Below are 18,848 nucleotides of genomic sequence, written 5' to 3'. Positions count from 1 at the left end.
TGGCTCTTAGGACTTAGAAATTTTTTTCACAGCTTTGAATTTAAGAGGATAGCTTTCTTCAAAAGAAACTATTGTATTGGATCTTTAAAAAAAAAAAAAAACCTGGGAAGATAGATTAGCACGTAGTAAGAACATAGTATAGTATTCTAAACAAACTTCCAAAATACAATACTAAGACAGCTTTTACATTTGCACAAAGTGGCCAAAATAGATTGTTATACATCATGATAAAAAGGTCTGACATCTGACAAGGAAACCAAATAGCCTATGCAGTCTTCACCAACCAAGTCAAGAAAATGCTTTAAAAAAACAAAACAACTTTGTACTAATTAAGAAGCACGGAAACAAATATTTGCAATTCCTAGGACTTCAGAGAGGGGTGAAATAATGGTGCCTTTAACTTTAAAAGGGCTCTTGATTATCTGTGGTTTAATCTTGCTTTGGGATCTAGCTCTGGGGTGCAGCAAAAAAGGACCTGTGCAACATTAGGGACAAACATACTGTAACTTGTAACTAGCCTTTATTGGCATAAGTTAAAACAGTAAAATCATAAAATCATACAAAGTCATCCAGATACATTGATAATCCAAACATATACAGTATAAAAAAGACTAAATAACCACCATTGAATAAATCAGGCAACTTTAGATTTAGCTTTAAAGATCTCGGCTAAGTACCCCCAAACAAAATAGAAAATTCTTTCCAGTAGCACCTTAGAGACCAACTGAGTTTGTTCTTGGTATGAGCTTTCGTGTGCATGCACACTTCTTCAGATATGCACACAAAAGCTCATACCAAGAACAAACTCAGTTGGTCTCTAAGGTGCTACTGGAAAGAATTTTCTATTTTGTTTCGACTATGGCAGACCAACACGGCTACCCACCTGTAACTACCCCCAAACAATCTTGGTAGTTTTGGGAGTATCACCCCTCAACAAATATTGGATTACAGACTCTTTGCAAGTCAATATCTTGAGTTGTAAGGGAGTCACTAGGAGAACTCTGCAATGTATAACCTGCTGCTGTGGTTTGTGGGGCAGCAGGAAAAGAGGCTTTCCAATCCTTGCTAAATTTCTGATGCTGCTGAGGGCTCTAGTTTGGAGAAAGATCTTATTTTATCTTGCCCTCCAGCCCCGCCTGCCCCTTCCCATAATTGGAGTCCCCCTCACCCCTATTTTACCTTCGTAAACAGATTGCTAACTTTGTCTCAAGTGGCTACAGATGGAAAGCCACTGGTGTCAGGACTGCTTTGTGCTCGAAGGAGGATTCTCACAGCTAAGCCAGATTTCTCAGTCTCTGCCCCTGGAATGTACTGGGTCAGATAAGGATGAGTTTGGGGGATGAGAAACAAGAGATTCAGCACAGAGAGTAGAATGACTTGCTTTAGATTTGAGGACCAAGCCTTCTGCAAGCACCTACATCTGCTTCACAGTTAAGACTTTTTATTTAGCCAGCTTTGCTTAACTGTTGATGTGGTGTCTATTTCTAGTATTGTTGTTTGTTTATTGCAGGGTGCCTCCTGCAGGTAGAAATATTTCAGTTTGTAATGGAGCAATTCCTTCGAAGTGATTTCCCTTCTTGGCAGCAGCTGGGGTCACATGACTACATAAAGGAGAAGAAAACAAGGCAAGTCTCCCTCTTTCTCTGAGCCCCCCGAAAGATTGAGAACCATGGCAGGGCCTCGGAGTGGTACAAAGCACACAGGTGAAAAGTTCTAATATAGAAGGTTCTCCTCAAGCGGTGGGGGAGGAAGTAGGAAACCGCCCTGCCAGCTTCGATTTGGGGCCGGCGGTGGCAGCAGCAAAGCAGGAAGCAATATTCAAGGCCAGTCATCTTCAAGCTTTTCAGGCTTGAGATTCATTTTAGCCCAAATAAGCTACAAAAGCGATATTGCAGTGTGAAATGCTGCTGTGTAGGAGACCCACCTCTCTGTTCTGTTGAGAGCCCCCTCTCCATTTCCCCCCAAAGTCTTTGCTGTTGTAACTCAGCAAACCTTGTGCTTCCCCCAAGCCTGTTGATAGCCATTTTCTCATGCATGGATAGTGTCAGGATGCTGCCTGTGGCTCCTGGCTGGTTTCCCAGAAAAGTATAAACACAAGGGAAGGTTTCTTACCATCTTTTTTTAATTCAATAATTACAGAGAGAAGCTATAGAACCCAGCCTCTTGGATAATGGCATTATCCCAAGTGAATCTCCACCCCCCCCATCTCTCCCACTTCCTCATCATCACTTCTATGGGTGCTGCTACATGGCCTCTGTCTTTGAGCTCTTTGCTCTCCTACTTCCAAGGCTTGCCAGGTTCTGGGAGATGGAGGGTATGGAATGCTTTCTAAAGACACAGTGTCCATCAGCTGTCACCCCTCTGCTGGTTCCTCCTCCTCCTCCTCCTTTCCCATTATTTCCCAACTTTCCCCCTCATCTGCCTCTGAGCTGTGACCTCCCACAAACCCCTGCTGTAAATCTAAACTGTCTTCCACTTCCTCCTCCCTGGAAGGGTCAGGGTGGGGAGGCGGTCTCCACCATTCCTCCTCTGCCCCTGACAGATACAGTGGTTCCTTGGTTTTCAAACAGGAAAGTATTCTGGGAATCCATTTGACTCCCAGAACTGTTAGAAAACCAAAGTGTGGCTTCTGGTTGGCTGATAGTGTCCTGCAGCCAATCGGAAGCCACGCCAGACGTTTGGCTTCCGAAAATTGTTCAAAAACCGGAACACTAACTTGCAGGTTTCGATCGTTCGGGAGCCAAGTTGTTCGGGAGCCAAGCCGTTCAGCTTCCAAGGTACGACTGTAGTGTCCTTTTGGTAAATAATGGTACAGTCTTGGAGTTTGCTGCTCTTCTGCCCATAGGGCATTTAAAGCAGCTTCATGGTATAAGAAATGCAAACAAAGAAAAAATTATGTACTGGGAAGTGGGCATACACTTTAATAACATATGTAAACTAAGATTCAGCAAAAATATGAAAACTTGCAGCAGCAGTCAACAAAAGAGTGCTGTCCAACAGAGAGATGTTTTTAGCATACACACACCGAAAGGCTTGCCTCCGCTGTCCTTTTCCACAGCTATGTTTACAGTGGTACCTTGGTTCTCAAACGCCTTGGTACTCAAATAACTTGGAACCCAAACACTGCAAACCCAGAAGTAAGTGTTCCGGTTTGCGACCTTTTTTTGGAAGCCGAACGAGCTCCATTTTGAGTGTTACGCTTCCGATTTGAGTGCCATACTTCTGTTTTGGGTGTTACGCTGAGTTCTGTCTGTTTTTGCTATTTGTTTTGCGTTTTTGTTTTTGCGGCCCTTTTTGTTTTGTTTTTGTGACTGTGTGCAACCCAGTTCAGCTACTGATTGACTGATCGTGTGACCGCAGTACATTGTTTATTGCTTTCATTTTATGGATCCATGCTCTCGTTAGATAGTAAAATTCATATTAAATTGCTGTTTTAGGGGTTGTTTTTAAAAGTCTGGAACAGATTAATCCATTTTGCATTACTTTCTATGGGAAAGCGCACCTTGGTTTTGGAATGGACTTCCGGAACAGATTAAGTTTGAGAACCAAGGTTACCACTGTATTTATTTTTGTAAATAATGGGCTTGAGCTGTACTCACCCCACTTCTTTGCTTTCCTCCAAGGCCTTGCGTACAGTTTTGTTTTGAGGATGTAGAGATCCTTCATACTCCTGAAAAGAGAGCATCCGAGGGTCGCCGAGTGAATGAAAGGACCTCTTCTCAAACAGAAGGCGATGGCTCCTCGGCAGCTGAGCCAAGATCCCAAGAGGGGAAAATATCCAGCGCAGGAACGGCAGAGTCTGGTGCCAGCACAGCAGAGCCTTCCCAGGGCAGCGCTGCAGAAGCGGGCTGGTGTTCTCGCCTGTTCCTCGTGATGCAGAAAGAGGGGCTCGTCTGGCGCAACTATGTGCCGACTTCAGGAGACGGGGGCAAAGGCGGCCGGGCAGCGCAACTCTGCTTTCAAGCCACAGTGGTATGGATGGGTAGCCCTGAACTGTGCAAGAATCTTGGAGAAAGCGGGCGCTGGCAAGAGCTTAACACTTCCGCTCTGCAAGAGACCAGTGAAGCCCAGCAGAAAGTAAGACAGGCGAGGTGGCAGGGGATGTTTTCAGAACCTTCTCTAGGGTTGGAGTGGAGGTAGCTGGGTTGACTTTGGAGATAAGTGCTGTTTCCTGCATTGTTCCTCTACTGATGCATAATGCATTTCCAGTGTTCTGCAGCTGGTTTTAATTCTCATGCTCTCTCAAATGATCAGCTGTGCTGCGTGGAAGCCAATTATGTTGCTTTTTAACGTGTTTTGCCTTTACACTTAAAATCGGCTTTCTTCTCTTACTGGCTTCTTTTTTCCCCTTTTCAAAAAAAACCCTCTGACTTCAGCTGTTGCTCCTGTTCCTGAAGAAATCTCTCCGGTGGTTCCCCTTCCTGCACCCTGATCACCTGTACCAGCTCACCATACCCCAGTGCACGGTAAGGATGAAAAACGGCTCCAGCTCCAGCCCATTCCTGGAAACATTACAAGAGACCTGCCAGTCATTTCTGGTGCTCTTTGATTTCCTGTGATCAAAATGCTTGTTCTTAGCTGGAGGCATCTCCTCCAATCCTGTTCTGCATGTTCATGCTATGACAATCTGGTGTCTCTTCCTTGTTTCCTCTGCTAAATTGTCAGTCTGTAGTTTGTAAATTTGTTCTTGTTTGTGACCCTTTTCTTTCTGGGTCAATATTTACCTATGCCTTAACTAGAAACACATTCACTTGATTTGCTACTTTTCCCAAAGGATCTATTACCGTATTTTTCCACGTATAAGATGCCCCCATGTATAAGACGCCCCCTACTTTGGGGGACCCCAAATTTAGAAAATGGGCATATGCACTATCCGTGTATAAGACACCCCCAGATTTTTAACCTTATTTTAAAGTAAAAAAAAAACTAAACTAGTATTATACATGGAAAAGTACGGTACTTTTTTGTCCATTGTTCAAATACTTCTGGGCTTGGGGATGGATGTGGGTCTCCTCTCTCCTCTATGCAGAAAATATAACTGATTGGGTGGTATATACCGTAAATGCCAAGTTAATGTTCCTGCATTGCAGGGGGTTGGGTTATAGGACCTTTGGGGGTCCTTCCAACTACCAGTATTCTGTTGCACAATATTTTTCTATTCTGTACCGCATCCAGTGCTTTTTTAGGTAAAAGTGCCATGGCTGTCGGCATAAAATGGCTGCCATGTGCCTCAAGAGAAAGAGGTGACAGTACTCTTTACTAGTGAGTACTGTAACAGCAAGAAAAGCACTGACTGTATCTTTGGTGCTATTGCTTTTGCAGGACTTGGGTGTCTTTGATCAACTGTGCTGCTCGTCGGCACAAGGAAACCTGAATGCGCTGAGACGTTCCTTGTTTCTACCTGTTCCAGATGGTGCCCTCCTGCACCATGTGGGCTGTATTTCTCAGGTATGCCTGTGTGTGTTGCCTCACTGTGAGAAGTAAACTTACAGGGAACCAGGCAGAGGGCCTTCATGGTAATCGCCCTGTGGAACACCCTCCCATCAGACGTCAAGGAGATAAAGAACTACACAACTTTTAGAAGATATCTGAAGGCAGCCGTGTATCAAGAAGTTTTAAATGTTTGACATTGCATTATGTTTTTATAAAGGAATGTTGTTTTTCAGCTGGTTTCAGCAGTGCCAGAGATGGGTCAAAAGCTGTTTTCCATTGCGGAGATTCTCAGCTCCAGGTAATCTAGCCTTCCCTCTGTTCCTGTTTACTAAGAAGCTGATAAGAGAATCTGTGGGGAACATTAAAAAAAAAAGATTAATGGGGAACAACACGGGGAATTTTTGTATTGGCTGCTGACTCTCCACTAAAAAGAAAATGTAATGATATTCCGGCTTTTAATGCCAACATCTTTGGCTGTGGATATGAGAGAAGCTGGTTTTTGAGTAGCCTACCAGTGCCTTTTATTGAGATGAGAGAGAGAGCTAGTTGAGGACATGAGGTGCACACAGACCTTGTCTTAATCTGAAGAGTAATTTGCATATGCATGGGCAGGAGGATCAGGGAAGATTAAGCACCAGAGATGCCACTTAAGACACACGTTGCTCAATATGCACCATGCGGCCGTGTCATGTCCTGACCCATTCAATCCCATACCTCCTCACACACACTTTTGCTTGAATCTGCACCTCTTCTGCCTTCAGGTTCATGTCTGGAAATTGTTCCTTCTGAACTGGGAAGTTTCCACAGTGATTATGCCATTAGGGAAGTGGTTACTGACTCAGCCTGCACTGTTGTTGTTTTTTTGTGGGGGATGAGATACCACTTCTGTGTTTGCTACCCTGGACTCCTTTGAGAAGAAAAGCAGGATAGGAATTTAATCAATAAATCCTGCTCTCGCTCAACATGATGCCCACTCAAGAGCCATAATTCTTTCCCGTTGAAGAATCTCTCCTATTGAAACATGCTGACACTCCAGCTGCTTTTTAAATAATAATAATGATAATAATGATAACAACAACAACAATTTATTCCCCACCCATCTGGCTGGGTTTCCCCAGCCACTCCCAACAGAATATTAAAAACACGATAAAACATCAAAGATTAAAAACGTCCCTATACAGAGTTGCCTTCAGATGTCTTCTAAAAGTCAGATAGTTGTTTATTTCCTTGACATCTGATGGGAGGGCGTTCCACAGGGCTGGTGCCACTACTGAGAAGGCCCTCTGCCTTGTTCCCTGTAACCTCGCAGTAAGGGAACTGCCAGAAGGCCCTCAGAGCTGGACCTCAGTGTCCAGGCTGAACAATGGGAGTGAAGACGCTCCCTCAGGTATACTGGGCTGAGCTGTTTAGGGCTTTAAAGCTCAGCACCAACACTTTGAATTGTGCTCGGAAACATACCAGTACTGGGAGCCAATGTAGGTCTTTCGGGACCGATGTTCTATGGTCACTTTAAGAGTACAAACATATTGGGTTGAGAATCTGGCCGTACCCAGAGATGGAAAGAAGTCTTTACTACCGGTAGAGAAGAATGGCACATTAAGTTGATGGACTATGCCGAAATGGCAAAAATGACAGGAAGAATCAGAAATCAGGAGGGCCAAAACTTTAATAACGAATGGAGAAAATTTATAATTTACCTTAAAACCCATTGTAAACAGTTAAAATTGTTAGTGGGATTGCAATAACACCTGTAATGTAACAACAAATTATGGATATAATGGAGATACAAAAATATGGATTATTATAAAAGATGCAGAAGGAAAAGATTAACAATAAGACCCACTAAGAGGAGGAGGGAAGTCCAGGACATTCTTTAGAATCTTGTTTTTATATAGTATGTTCTTTATGTGAATGTAAATTTTAATATGGAAAATCAAATATATATTTTTTTGGAGAGAATCTTGCTGTGCTCTCTCCAAGTATTTGAGAACCTGGTAAAACTCTTAAACCTGTTCCCACTCATTAGTTTCACAGGCTCCCTGGTCTCTTTCTCTGGCCTAATAGTGGAGAGGACTTTGTGTCAATCTTTCGTTGGAAAGAAATCACCTGGAGATGTTTTGATGCAGCAAAAGGGTGAGAACCTGGAATGTACTATAGAAGCAGCATTTCTGGTCCATGGCTGAGCACATAAATAAGACACATGGACTTGATCGGTGTGTCTGGGTAAGGCAGAATGATTCTGCAGGAGGAGAGCTGCTCTGGTGCCAAGTCTGTCAATCTGTGTTTCCTAACTTACAAGTTAGGGTATTTACTGCATGAGAGCAAAGTGTTGCCTGTCTTCCTCACACTTAGGTAACCTCTTACCCCGGGATTACACCGTGAAGCTAAGTGTATCACCTACAGTTGCTGCCTCAGAAGTGCTGGATGTGTACATTGAAACGGCATTCTTGCCCTATCTTTGGGGTCTACTTCCTGGCGCCAGAATTCTCTTTCAGAACTTGCAGCGCAAGGTTGCCAGGTATGTGGATCCAAAAGGTGTGGAAATGGGCTTAGGGGCCTACTCTGGGCTGGTTGGTGTGTTTGTGATGACCACCACCCAGGGCTGTAGCTAGGGGGTGGTGAGGAATGCCCCCGCCAGGGACGCAGGTGAGGGGTGGGTGTGCAAAATTGGCTAAAACATATGTCCATAAATATGTCTATACAGTGGTACCTCTGATTACGTACTTAATTCGTTCCGGAGGTCCGTTCTTAACCTGAAACCGTTCTTAACCTGAGGTACCACTTTAGCTAACGGGGCCTCCTGCTGCTGCCGCACCGCTGATGCGCGATTTCTGTTCTCATCCTGAGGTAAAGTTCTTAACCCGAGGTACTACTTCCGGGTTAGTGGAGTCTGTAACCCGAAGTGTTTGTAACCCGAGGTGTTTGTAAACCGAGGTACCACTGTAAATGAAAATATTGATTATTGCCGCATAAGAAAAGCTTTTAAATAGAGGGTCTTGGATGGGTGGAGGGAGGGGTTGGAGGAGAGGCAGAAAGAAGAGCTCATTTGTCCGTGGCTGGGGGGGGGGGCAATCTGGACGGTTCTGCCAGGGGCGCAAGATCACCTAGCTACGGCTCTGCCACCACCCCAACCTTGCCATGCTCTCATTACTAGATACAGAGCCTCTTTATCTGTGGATGTCAAGTCCGTTGGGGGCACCATTGATTATATGTTGCACTGTTAAGTTATATGAAATTCTGAGGGCTCAACACTTAAAGGAAACGGACATTTTAAGGCTGGCGCAGTAACAAACAGTGTCACTGCGCCAGCCTTAAAATGAGTCAAGCCTGGATGTGGCAGTGGTGTGCTGTACTAAGGGGGGGAATTAGCAGCTACTCTGAGCTCCAGTTCTTTGGGAATCCCATTTCTCGCCCTGTGGCATTTATATATTTCTTTTAGGATAACAGACAGGCTGCTTCCTTGAAAAATCAAAACCTCTGTATTACAGATCCAAAAATGTCTATTGTACATACATTGCATCCAGTTGCGTGTGTGTTCTGACTGCTGCAGCCCATGACTTTTCTTCCCAGTGAGTACAAAACTCTTGACAGATCTACCCTCTCACCCAACTCCCTACTGTGTTTGACTAATGTGTTTCAAACTTTTTCCTTTTTTAAAAAATATTTTTTATTTGCTTTTACCAGTACAAGTTTACAGTCAAACAGCTTATATAATCATTTATTGAGATTCTCTGTATTCCTGACTTCTCCCATCCCCTACATGGGTCCTTATTGCAATGTTTAAAACTACATATCAGTCTGTTCTCCAAAATTTCCATTTTTCCAAATTATCCAAGGTATTAGTTGCATTACAAATGTATCTCCAAGTCCAGCTAAAGTTTTAACTTGCTTACAATGGTCTCCTAGATATATTATATTTCCCCCCATTCTTATCCTCTTGATTCCTGAATCTCCCAATTAGTTTTGCCATCTCGGCTTGCCATTGCTAGTTGGGATTATTTCTTCTTTCCATCTTTGGGCTAGCAACATCCATGCAGCTGTTGTTGCATACATAAAAGGTCTTTTCTAGTTCCTTGGGATCTCGGTACCTATAATTCCTAATAGGAAAGCTTCTGGTTTTGTTTTTTTATAATATTTTTTATTATTTTCAGCATAAGGAACAAAAACACTACACATACACAAATACACAATAAAAGAACATAAAGAAAGCTTCTGGTTTTTTAACAAAAGTTATTTTAAACATTTTTTTTTCAATTCATTATATACCATTTCCCAAAATGGTTTTGTTACCTTACAGTACACGTCCACCACATATGGTAAAAGGTACCTTCCTTTTCTTTATACTTCCAGCAGAAATTTAAACTTGTTCTATACATTTTAGTTAACTTAAGTAAAAAAGTGAAGGGACCCCTGACCATCAGATCCAGTCGCGGCGTGCATCTCACTCTGTAGGCCGAGGGAGCCGGTGTTTGTCCGCAGACAGCTTCCGGGTCATGTGGCCAGCATGACAAAGCCACTTCTGGCGAACCAGAGCAATGCACGGAAACGCCATTTACTTTCCTGCTGGAGCGGTACCAATTTATCTACTTGTACTTTGACGTGCTTTCAAACTGCTAGGTGGGCAGGAGCTGGGACCGAGCAACGGGAGCTCACCCCGTGGCAGGGATTCGAACCGCCGACCTTCTGATCAGCAAGCCCTAGACTCTGTGGTTTAACCCACAGCGCCAACTTAGTGGGGCTCAAATATCCACTCGTATATCACTTTCATATAATTTTCTTTCAGCATACAAGATGCTGTGAATTTCAAATCTGTTTCCCAAAGCCTCTCCCAATCTGCCATCTGTATGTTATGTCCCAAGTCCTTTGCCCAGTGTATCATAACCAATTTAACCTGTTCATCTTTTGTATGCCATTCCAGGAGCCAATTATACATTTTCGACAGTATTTTAGTATTGCTTTCTAGAAGCTCTTTTTGAAACTTTGGTATCTCATAACTAAAACCTTTCTTTTTGTCTATCCTTTTTGTCTTTTTAATTTTAGGCAGCTGGGTGCCACCTCTGCTCCTTCTGTGGTATATTTGTCCAAGATAACGCCAGAGCCTTCTAGTCTGTGCCAAGCACAGGTTGCCTGCCATTTGACGTGTGTCCTGTCTTTGTCCCTGCACTGGAACTGTTCCCTTTGCAACAGCATCTTCACAGAGGTGCCCAGCAAACTCATATCCTGTAGCTAGAACCTTTCTCCTGATATTTTTCTGTGCAAAGGGGGCATATATTTTAATAACAACAATTTTTATTAGTTTTCAATTACAATAATCCAATGTTGGGAAAGATTGAGGGCCACAAGGAGAAGGGGACGACAGAGGACAAGATGGTTGGACAGTGTTCTCGGAGCTACCAACATGAGTCTGACCAAACTGCAGGAGGCAGTGGAAGACAGGAGTGCCTGGCATGCTCTGGTCCATGGGGTCACGAAGAATCGGACACGACTAAACAACAACAGCAATCCAATGTTAGCCTCTTTATAACAGTGCCAAATTATTATACAATTACTAATCCCAATCATTCAGATGCCAAATTATATAATTTAGGTGGCCTCCTACGTGCTAGAATTGATGGTTTGATGATTTACTTTTGTTTCTGCATTCCAAAATCTTATTCCTCTCCATTACACTCCTGTCAAAATAACAACCCCTTATACTACAACTGCAATATTAACAACATCTTGACACATTAAATGATTTATAAACCCAGAGTTGAAGCATTCAAACTACAGTGGTACCTCGGTTTTTGATGTCTCCGTTGACGGACATTTTGGTTTACGAACACCGTAAACCCGGAAGTAAATGCTTTGGTTTTTGAACACACCCCGGAATTCGAACATGCCATGCGGCTTCTGCTGAGCGCAGGATGCTGAGGCTTAGCTGTCGGCTGTTGAGTTTTCGGTTTTTGAATGTTTCAGAACTCGAACGCTCTTCCGGATTACATTCGAAAACAGAGGTACCACTGTATACCCTTCTTCCTCCTGTGTGTGACAGTTATTCTGTCCATGGTGTTCCCTCCTGTCCTTGTAAAATGTTATGTCTATCTATTCGCATTTTTGTATGGAGAAAGCATTCAATTGTAGGAACCCCGCACCTATATTCCGAAGGACATTTACTTGTTTACCACCTCAGTGAGAAGTGACCTGAGTTTGCCTTCTTTTCTCTTTCATCCAGGGAAAATGCAGCCAGTATAACCCACCTTGCCTGTCGCGTACAGGAGTGTGCAAAGCCCGTGCCAGGTGAGTGCAGTGGATTAGATTTGAGGTGAATTTGCTTTCCACAAGCTTCCTTTGATGAGGGTTTGAATGTTCTGTTTAGTCAGAGTCAGGATTTGCATGCAATGTCTGTGCAAGTCTCAAAGTTTGTCTGGTTTTGCTCAGTCCCTTTCAGCCCCTTCAGCCAGGTTTTTACCTGCCCCATACCTGACATGGTATATGGCACCAGGTATAGGGTAGGCGGGTGTGGCTTGGCCAAAAAGTCCTCATGGGCCAAATGCCAGAGTCGTCTAGGTGGTCTAGGGGAGGTTCCTCACTTGGACTGTACTGTAAGCCAGTTGAGTAGACTGTCAGGTGTGGAGAGTCCTCCTCTCCCTTCGGTAACTTCACAGACAAGAAATAACAAGCAGTTTATAATTTATAGTTCTTTTATTCAAGCGTCAGGTTGCAAGCAAAAATCCACATCCCTCCACAAGGAGAGCAGTTAGCTACTCCAAATCCTTCACCTTCTGTCTCCTGCAACATCCTGGGCGCCAACGGAAAGTCCCTCCTCCTCTTTGCATCCTTTGTTCTCTAATATGGACAGACCTCCTAGTTCAGGGGTAGGCAAGCTAAGTCCTGGGAGCCGGATGCAGTCCAATCGCCTTCTCAATCCGGCCCGCAGACAGTCCAGGAATCAGCGTGTTTTTACATGAGTAGAATGTGTCCTTTTATTTAAAATGCATCTCTGGGTTATTTGTGGGGCATAGGAATTCATTCATTCCCCCCCCCCCAAAAAAAAATATAGTCTGGCCCCCCACTTGGTCTGAGGGACAGTGACTGGCCCCGGCTGGAAAAGGTTGCTGACCCCTGTCCTAGTTCCCCCACACTCTCTAATGATGTCTCGGCTATTTGCTCCCTCCCTTCTGTTTCCCTTGCCATTATCTCGTAGTGAGGTAACTCCTGTCTAAGCTGCTCCTGCTTCTGAAACCGCTGAAGACAAGGGGTGGGGTGAATCTTCCCCCTCCAGCTCCTCTTTGGAGAACTGATCTGCCTAAGAATGCATTCCCCAGTCCTCTGCTTCATTTTTTTTAATGAGATTTTATTAATTTTCCCTTTTATAAACAAAAACAAGAAATAACACAAAACACATAGTAACACGCAAACATTGAACAACAATCATAACAATAACAATGAACATAAAAAGAAATAAAATGTATACAAACCTCAAACATACATCTCTATCTTATTCTTAATTCAAACTTATCTTATTTCAAACATTGTGACTTCCCCCGTTCCCCCCACTGCATTCATAAATTATCTATGGGCTCTGGGTAGTTTTGTATCTTTTCCCATAACATTTACCATATCTCAAACTTCAAATCAATCAAACGAATATATTTATAAACTTCAATTCCATTTCCATCTCCATTTTATATTAAAATTCTTAACTATTTATATCCTTCATACTTAAATCATCTACCCAATTTTAACAAATCTTAACAAGCTTAAGCCAATTCTGCTAGCTAACTCTGCTTTAAATGTCCAATTTTACACTTTTAATCAAATAATCCTTGAACTTCTTCCAGTCCTGCGACACCTTCTCCTCCCTCTGGTCTCGGATTCTCGCGGTCAGTTCGGCGAGTTCCATAAAGTCCATTAATTTCAACTGCCATTCTTCCACTGTCCCCAGTCCTCTGCTTCAGGCCATTCCCTGACATAGACAGACCACCATTCCGAGTCAGAATAATTTTGTGATCTCGTTACTCCTTCAAACCTTCAGAATCATAGTAGAAGATGGAACAAGCGAATTTGTGGTGGTGTGCAAGAACCAACAGGTGCAGAAAGTGCTGGGTTTGAGCACCAAGGAGTGGGATGTTCTACAGAATCATGTTCAGAACACGGGCAGTATTGGCATTCAGCACAGTGAACTTAATATGGCTCCTGGGGTGAGTGGCTTATTCTCCTCCGGTTGAACTGCTAACCCCGTATCTGAATTACAAATTCTCCCTAGTGATCTTCTCTGTGTATTTCACTTGCTCAGTACACTGCCAGTAATCTTCTGCTTTTGATAGCAAACTGAGGAGCGTGAAGACCTGTTCACCTGGTACTTGAGAAGCTTATGCAGAAGCCCAATTGTCTGTCGGCCTGTCCTGTTGACTTTCAGGCCAGATAGAAAGCCCTCGGGGGATCACGAGGCAGGTATGTAGATATGTGTCCTCAGGTGTCATGGACTGGTTGGATGCAGAGGAATGATGGGAGGAACCAGCTGGGGAACCCTCAAGGGAAGAAAGCTCAGAGCCTGGAGGATGGTGGTGGGGCAATGATAAATGCTCAGAGGGAGAAGACTGGGAAGAGGAGGTGTCAGAAGCTGAAGAGGCAACAGGGCTTAGTGAGCTTGGAGAGTCTGTGGCAGAGAGCAGTCCAGAATCAGAGGCAAAAGCTGAAGGAGGGTGGGAGGGGAGAGTCCAAGAGGCAGAGATGAGTCAGGCTGGTGAAGAGTCACTGTGTCTCTTCCTTCTAGTCTCCCAGAATCAGAAGAGGCATGAAGTGGTAGGAGCAAAGACAAGCACACAGGCACAATCTCTGATTGCTTGTGGGGGGGGGGGGACCCAGAGGCTTGGGCAGCAGTGGAGAGGAAACTGCTTCATGGAGGGGAAAGACTGACTGTGCTCATTAGGCCTCACACTCTGCCAAGTCTGTGGTGATTGTGTTTATAAAGAGTTGATCCCAACTTGCACAGTGTGATTTACTGCTGGCTTGCTTCTGACATGAACATACAAATTTCTACTGCTGAGGGAAGAGACTGCATTTTTTAATAGGTTATAAAATGTCTTCTTGGGCAAAGCCTTGGGCAACACAACAGGGTAACGTAGTAGATAAAGTGTTGGACCTGGGAGACCAGGGTTCAAATTGCCACTCAACCATGAAGCTCTCTGGAAGCCTACCTACGTGGCTCAGTATCTGCTTGGTTCTCTTGGAGTTGGTTTCTGCATGTTCTTGTCTAGTACACTGGCGTTAAATGTAATCTCTTGGAATGGTAAGGGTTTTGGGAAACACAGTAAACCCAATTAGGTTCTCTGTCTGAAGAAAGAAGAAAAAAAGCCTGTCCTTTGCAGGAGATTCTCATGCCTAAGTCAGAGATGGGTTGTCTGCTGGAGGTATGGGTGGGGTTGTTTTATGGGGCAGGTGACTCCACTAAATCCTTTTGAGTGACAGTCATTTTCCATTGGTGGCTAGCAGTGCTTGTTGTGTGAGGCACTGGGCAAAGCAGGTTCTTTGCTTAATAAATTTGTGCTTGGAGAGGCAAGCTAAGCTGTATTTAAACATTTGCCCTCCAAACAAAAGGGATCCCCATTTTTTCAATGTATTACAACAGTTGTGCTGTTGTAATTGGCCAACATTCTTTATGGGACACACTTCAGTAAAGCCCTTACTCCATTAGCAAATAGGAATACTGATGTAGGAATTTTATCCTGCTCTAGAGAGATGAATAATTCTTTCTGAGATGATTGTTGCTTCCAAAGCACATAGCATCTGTTGCACCTCGGAGAAAAAGGTTTACAGCTACATATCTCCTGTTCTCAAAACTGGGTCCAGATCGCACTTTCTTAATCTCTATTCCAATCAGCCAGCATGTAACTCATTGCACCTGTAGGACTGGCTCAATCTTGCTGTAAATGCATTCATGCCCTTTTGATGACCCCTTGCTGTACGCAAAAGCAGCTTCCTAGGAATTTCTAGGGTGCTGTGCCAGATTGGCAGTGGAATCCTAAAGGCTTACAATAGCCATTCTGTGCGCACATAACGTTATGGGGATGCGAGTGGCGCTGTGGTCTAAACCACTGAGCCTCTTGGGCTTGCCAATCAGAAGGTCAGTGGTTCGAATCCCCATGATGGGGTGAGCTGTTGCTCTGTCCCAGCACCTGCCAACCTAGCAGTTCGAAAGCATGCCAGCGCAAGTAAATAGGTACCGCTACGGTGGGAAGGTAAATGGCGTTTCCGTGCGCTCTGGTTTCCGTCAGTGTGTTCCATTGCGCCAGAAGCGGTTTAGTCCTACTGGTCACATGAACTGGAAAGCTGTCTGTGGACAACAGCATCTCCCTTGGCCTGAAAGTGAGATGAGCACCACAACCCCAGTTGCCTTTGACTGGACTTAACATAAATAATTTTCAACCAGTTCAATAAAAACTATGTATTGGGAATCAGAGGGAAAGGGCAAGTAGGCTGTTGGCCTGCACATTTTAAAATAAGCAAAAAAAATGCAGGTTTGGCAATTTGATTAATATACCTTTTTTGCTGGTTTATAGTGGGTTGGAAGGGTTTGTCATCCATGGTCCTCTGGTGATTTATACTTTCAGGACCAGAATCTGGAGATTGTGGCATGTCGTAAAGGCAGTGAACTCTAACAGGATGTCAGCTTCTTAAATTTAGAAAGAAAGAAAATTGTAGGTGTCCAGGTATCTTTTTCCAGCTTATAGTCTGAGCTTAGTGTTGTCCTAACCAACTTTCCCTAAGAAAATATCTGAATTTTTAGGTAGCTCAAATAATGTTTTAAAAGTAAATCAAATGAAAAAAATAATACAATGGTTGTTTGGTTTCACCACCCCAAATCTTATGTGGAATGTTGAGACTTCGTTGTTTAAAGTGAAACTGTGTGTTTTTGTTTTTTTCAAGGCTCAGGACAGTTGAGGAGGTTTTTCTCCAATGACTTGGAGTTCCTAAGTCAGACGAGGCATCGGTGGAACTTGATGTGTCTGGATGTCCAGGAGGCGACATGAACATGATGCTTGTACATCTTGGTTCTTATCCTGCTGCGGAAGAGCAATTATTAAATTTCTACTTCTTCCATGCAACCCGTCATTTGGAGACATGTCGTTTACGTTTCTCATATAAAATGCAAATGTAATGAATTGGAACAAATCTATTTTGTAGCTTTTTAATAATATTCCTAATTGCTGTCGCAAAAAATAAAATAAACTCATTTTAAACATCTAGCTTGTTTTTCTTTCATGCAGATATGACTATTAATTTTCACCATCTTTCGTGCATTCTAGCCAATTTTTTGCAAATTCTGGCACTGACCGTTCATGCTAGTTTTTATTTTTGCTGAGTAGTATTTTGATATACATTCTGAAGCTTTGATGAGTTTTGGGACAAGGGGGATTCCATAGCCGAGAGCCCCTCAAAACACTTCCTTCACATTCTTGAGGTCTTGATTCATCAGAATTAAGAGGATTTCTGTGCAATCTTAAGGATCGTGTCGAAAACGTGCTCTCAGATTTGTTAAGCAGGCTTTTTTTAAAGTGGAAGCTGAGCCCTCTAGCTGAAAAAAATCAGTGAACATTTTTGCTACATGAAGGAAGGACAGGTCAAGTATATTCTAAATCTGTTTTTTATTCTCAGTTACTTCAACAATGTACACAGTTTCTAGCAACAGATAATATACTTACTATACAGGCTTCCCCTCCCCTCCCCTCCCCACCTCGTCTCATTCCTCCACTTTCTGGTGAACCAAGAATTTGCAGCAGCACATTAAGTTATTTTTCTAACACTGAAAAACAGACACAAAACAAGGAGACAAAATATATATGAAACTGAACTGGCCAGTTTTAGGCAGGTACAGCACAATAAATAGACATCTTTATTTCAGATATAGTTCATAAAATTTTACAGCATCGTCTTAAAGTAGTTATTGGTTTCATAGGCATGAAATGCTACAGCACAGTACAGTCAATTAGGTTTTCAGCAAAAGTGGGTTTTGCACAAATCATTCATACGCCACGCTTGGTAACACAGTGGAAATTAACTCAATGCAGAACCAACAATAATGTCAAGATGCAGTTAGGTTTTAACTGGCATTTAGAAACCTAGAAACTTCCTGGCAATGTTTATTTTTGGGTGGAGAGAGATATGGAGCATTTAACTTGTACAAGAGTCACCTGCAATTATAACCATTCTGTGATTCTGTTAAGCAGGTTTTCTGCTGTTTAGAATAGGAAACTCACCCAGAAGGGGCATTAGGTGTGTTTTTTGCTAGGAACCCGTGTTTTTGCAGCAGTGACACGGCAGCAGTGGGTGTTTATTCAGTGAAAACTAAAGTTCTTCATTATTGAAACTGTAACTAGAACATGAGCACCAGGAAAAGTAACTAACTTCTCAATGGTGAGAAAATACCACCCTGCACACTAGAAGGTAACTGAGCAATATTGCCCACGTGTCCTGCAAGACAAGACTAGCAGGGCAAACGTCCCAGTCATCAGCTCTGTAAAATGAAAAATTCTCTATATTCTTACTCCACCAAAGGGATGGGGAAACCTATGGGCTCCAGCTGTTGCCTGCCCACAACTCCTATCATTCCTAACCACCAGCTGTGCTACCTGAGACTGATAGGAGCTGGAGTCCAGTAAAATTCAGACAGCCAAAGGCTCACCCATCTAGAGATGGGAAATCCTGGGGAGAAAAACCCAGAAAAATGGGGAGGGGGGCAGATCCTGTCCTCCATTTTTTTCCAAAGTTGTTTCCTCCCTGGAAAAATGGGGAGAAAGTGTGTGGAATATTCAAACTATATCAAACACTTTTTTCCCCAATTTTTCTGGGGGGGGGGGGAAACGGGTTTGGGGATAAAATGGTTTCACCCCAATTTTTTCGGTTTCCCCCCCAGGCCTTCCCATCTCTATCCCCACCCCTACCCTATAACATTAAGAACTACTGTTCCGCTATTCCAGTGATTGAAATAAAAACAAAAATCCAAAGTAAAAAAATGTGTGGGTTCCAATTTTGCTTTAATCGTTGCAGTAACTGTAAAGAGTAACGCAGGCAACGAGGCAGAGGGAAGGACTGCTGCCTTGTCCCACTGAAAAACAATTATTTAGTTTCTGCCTTGTCCCACTGCATATAGAGGGGGGGGGAATATTAAGCTGCAGCACACAGAGATTTGACTTAATTTCTGTGTTTGGGGGGTGGAGATGATCTAGGAAGAGAGTAGAACCTATTACCATGGTTGAGAGTAATAAATGTAATTCGTATTTAAGGAAAATAGTGTTTCCTCAGATAAGATGAGCAGAAAGATTGCTGCTGGGCATTCCTCTCTGCCCCACAAGCCTGCAGATTTTCAACACACTGGCTGAAAACAGGAAGATAGTGAAATAATATTGTAGCTAAGTAATTTAAACTATAGA

General features: G+C 43.3%; 1 protein-coding gene across 1 annotated transcript in view; it reads left to right on the top strand.

The window, feature by feature from the left end:
* CTC1 (CST telomere replication complex component 1) overlaps positions 1–16,462 on the top strand; it is a 38,725-nt gene extending 22,263 nt beyond the window's left edge. The window contains 13 exon segments of the mRNA XM_033172992.1: positions 1,511–1,625; positions 3,624–4,077; positions 4,377–4,466; positions 5,323–5,448; positions 5,667–5,731; positions 7,460–7,566; positions 7,786–7,951; positions 8,922–9,002; positions 10,474–10,633; positions 11,648–11,712; positions 13,451–13,616; positions 13,743–13,869; positions 16,345–16,462. Of these exon segments, the coding sequence (XP_033028883.1) occupies positions 1,511–1,625; positions 3,624–4,077; positions 4,377–4,466; positions 5,323–5,448; positions 5,667–5,731; positions 7,460–7,566; positions 7,786–7,951; positions 8,922–9,002; positions 10,474–10,633; positions 11,648–11,712; positions 13,451–13,616; positions 13,743–13,869; positions 16,345–16,448 (1,826 nt within the window). The 3' untranslated portion in view covers positions 16,449–16,462.
* Positions 16,463–18,848: the final 2,386 nt, after the last annotated feature.

Source organism: Lacerta agilis, chromosome 16, assembly GCF_009819535.1.
Source record: "Lacerta agilis isolate rLacAgi1 chromosome 16, rLacAgi1.pri, whole genome shotgun sequence".
Taxonomy (NCBI): Eukaryota; Metazoa; Chordata; class Lepidosauria; order Squamata; family Lacertidae; genus Lacerta; species Lacerta agilis.
The sequence above is the reverse complement of the archived record's forward strand: the minus strand, read 5'-3'. Positions and strand labels throughout refer to the sequence as shown.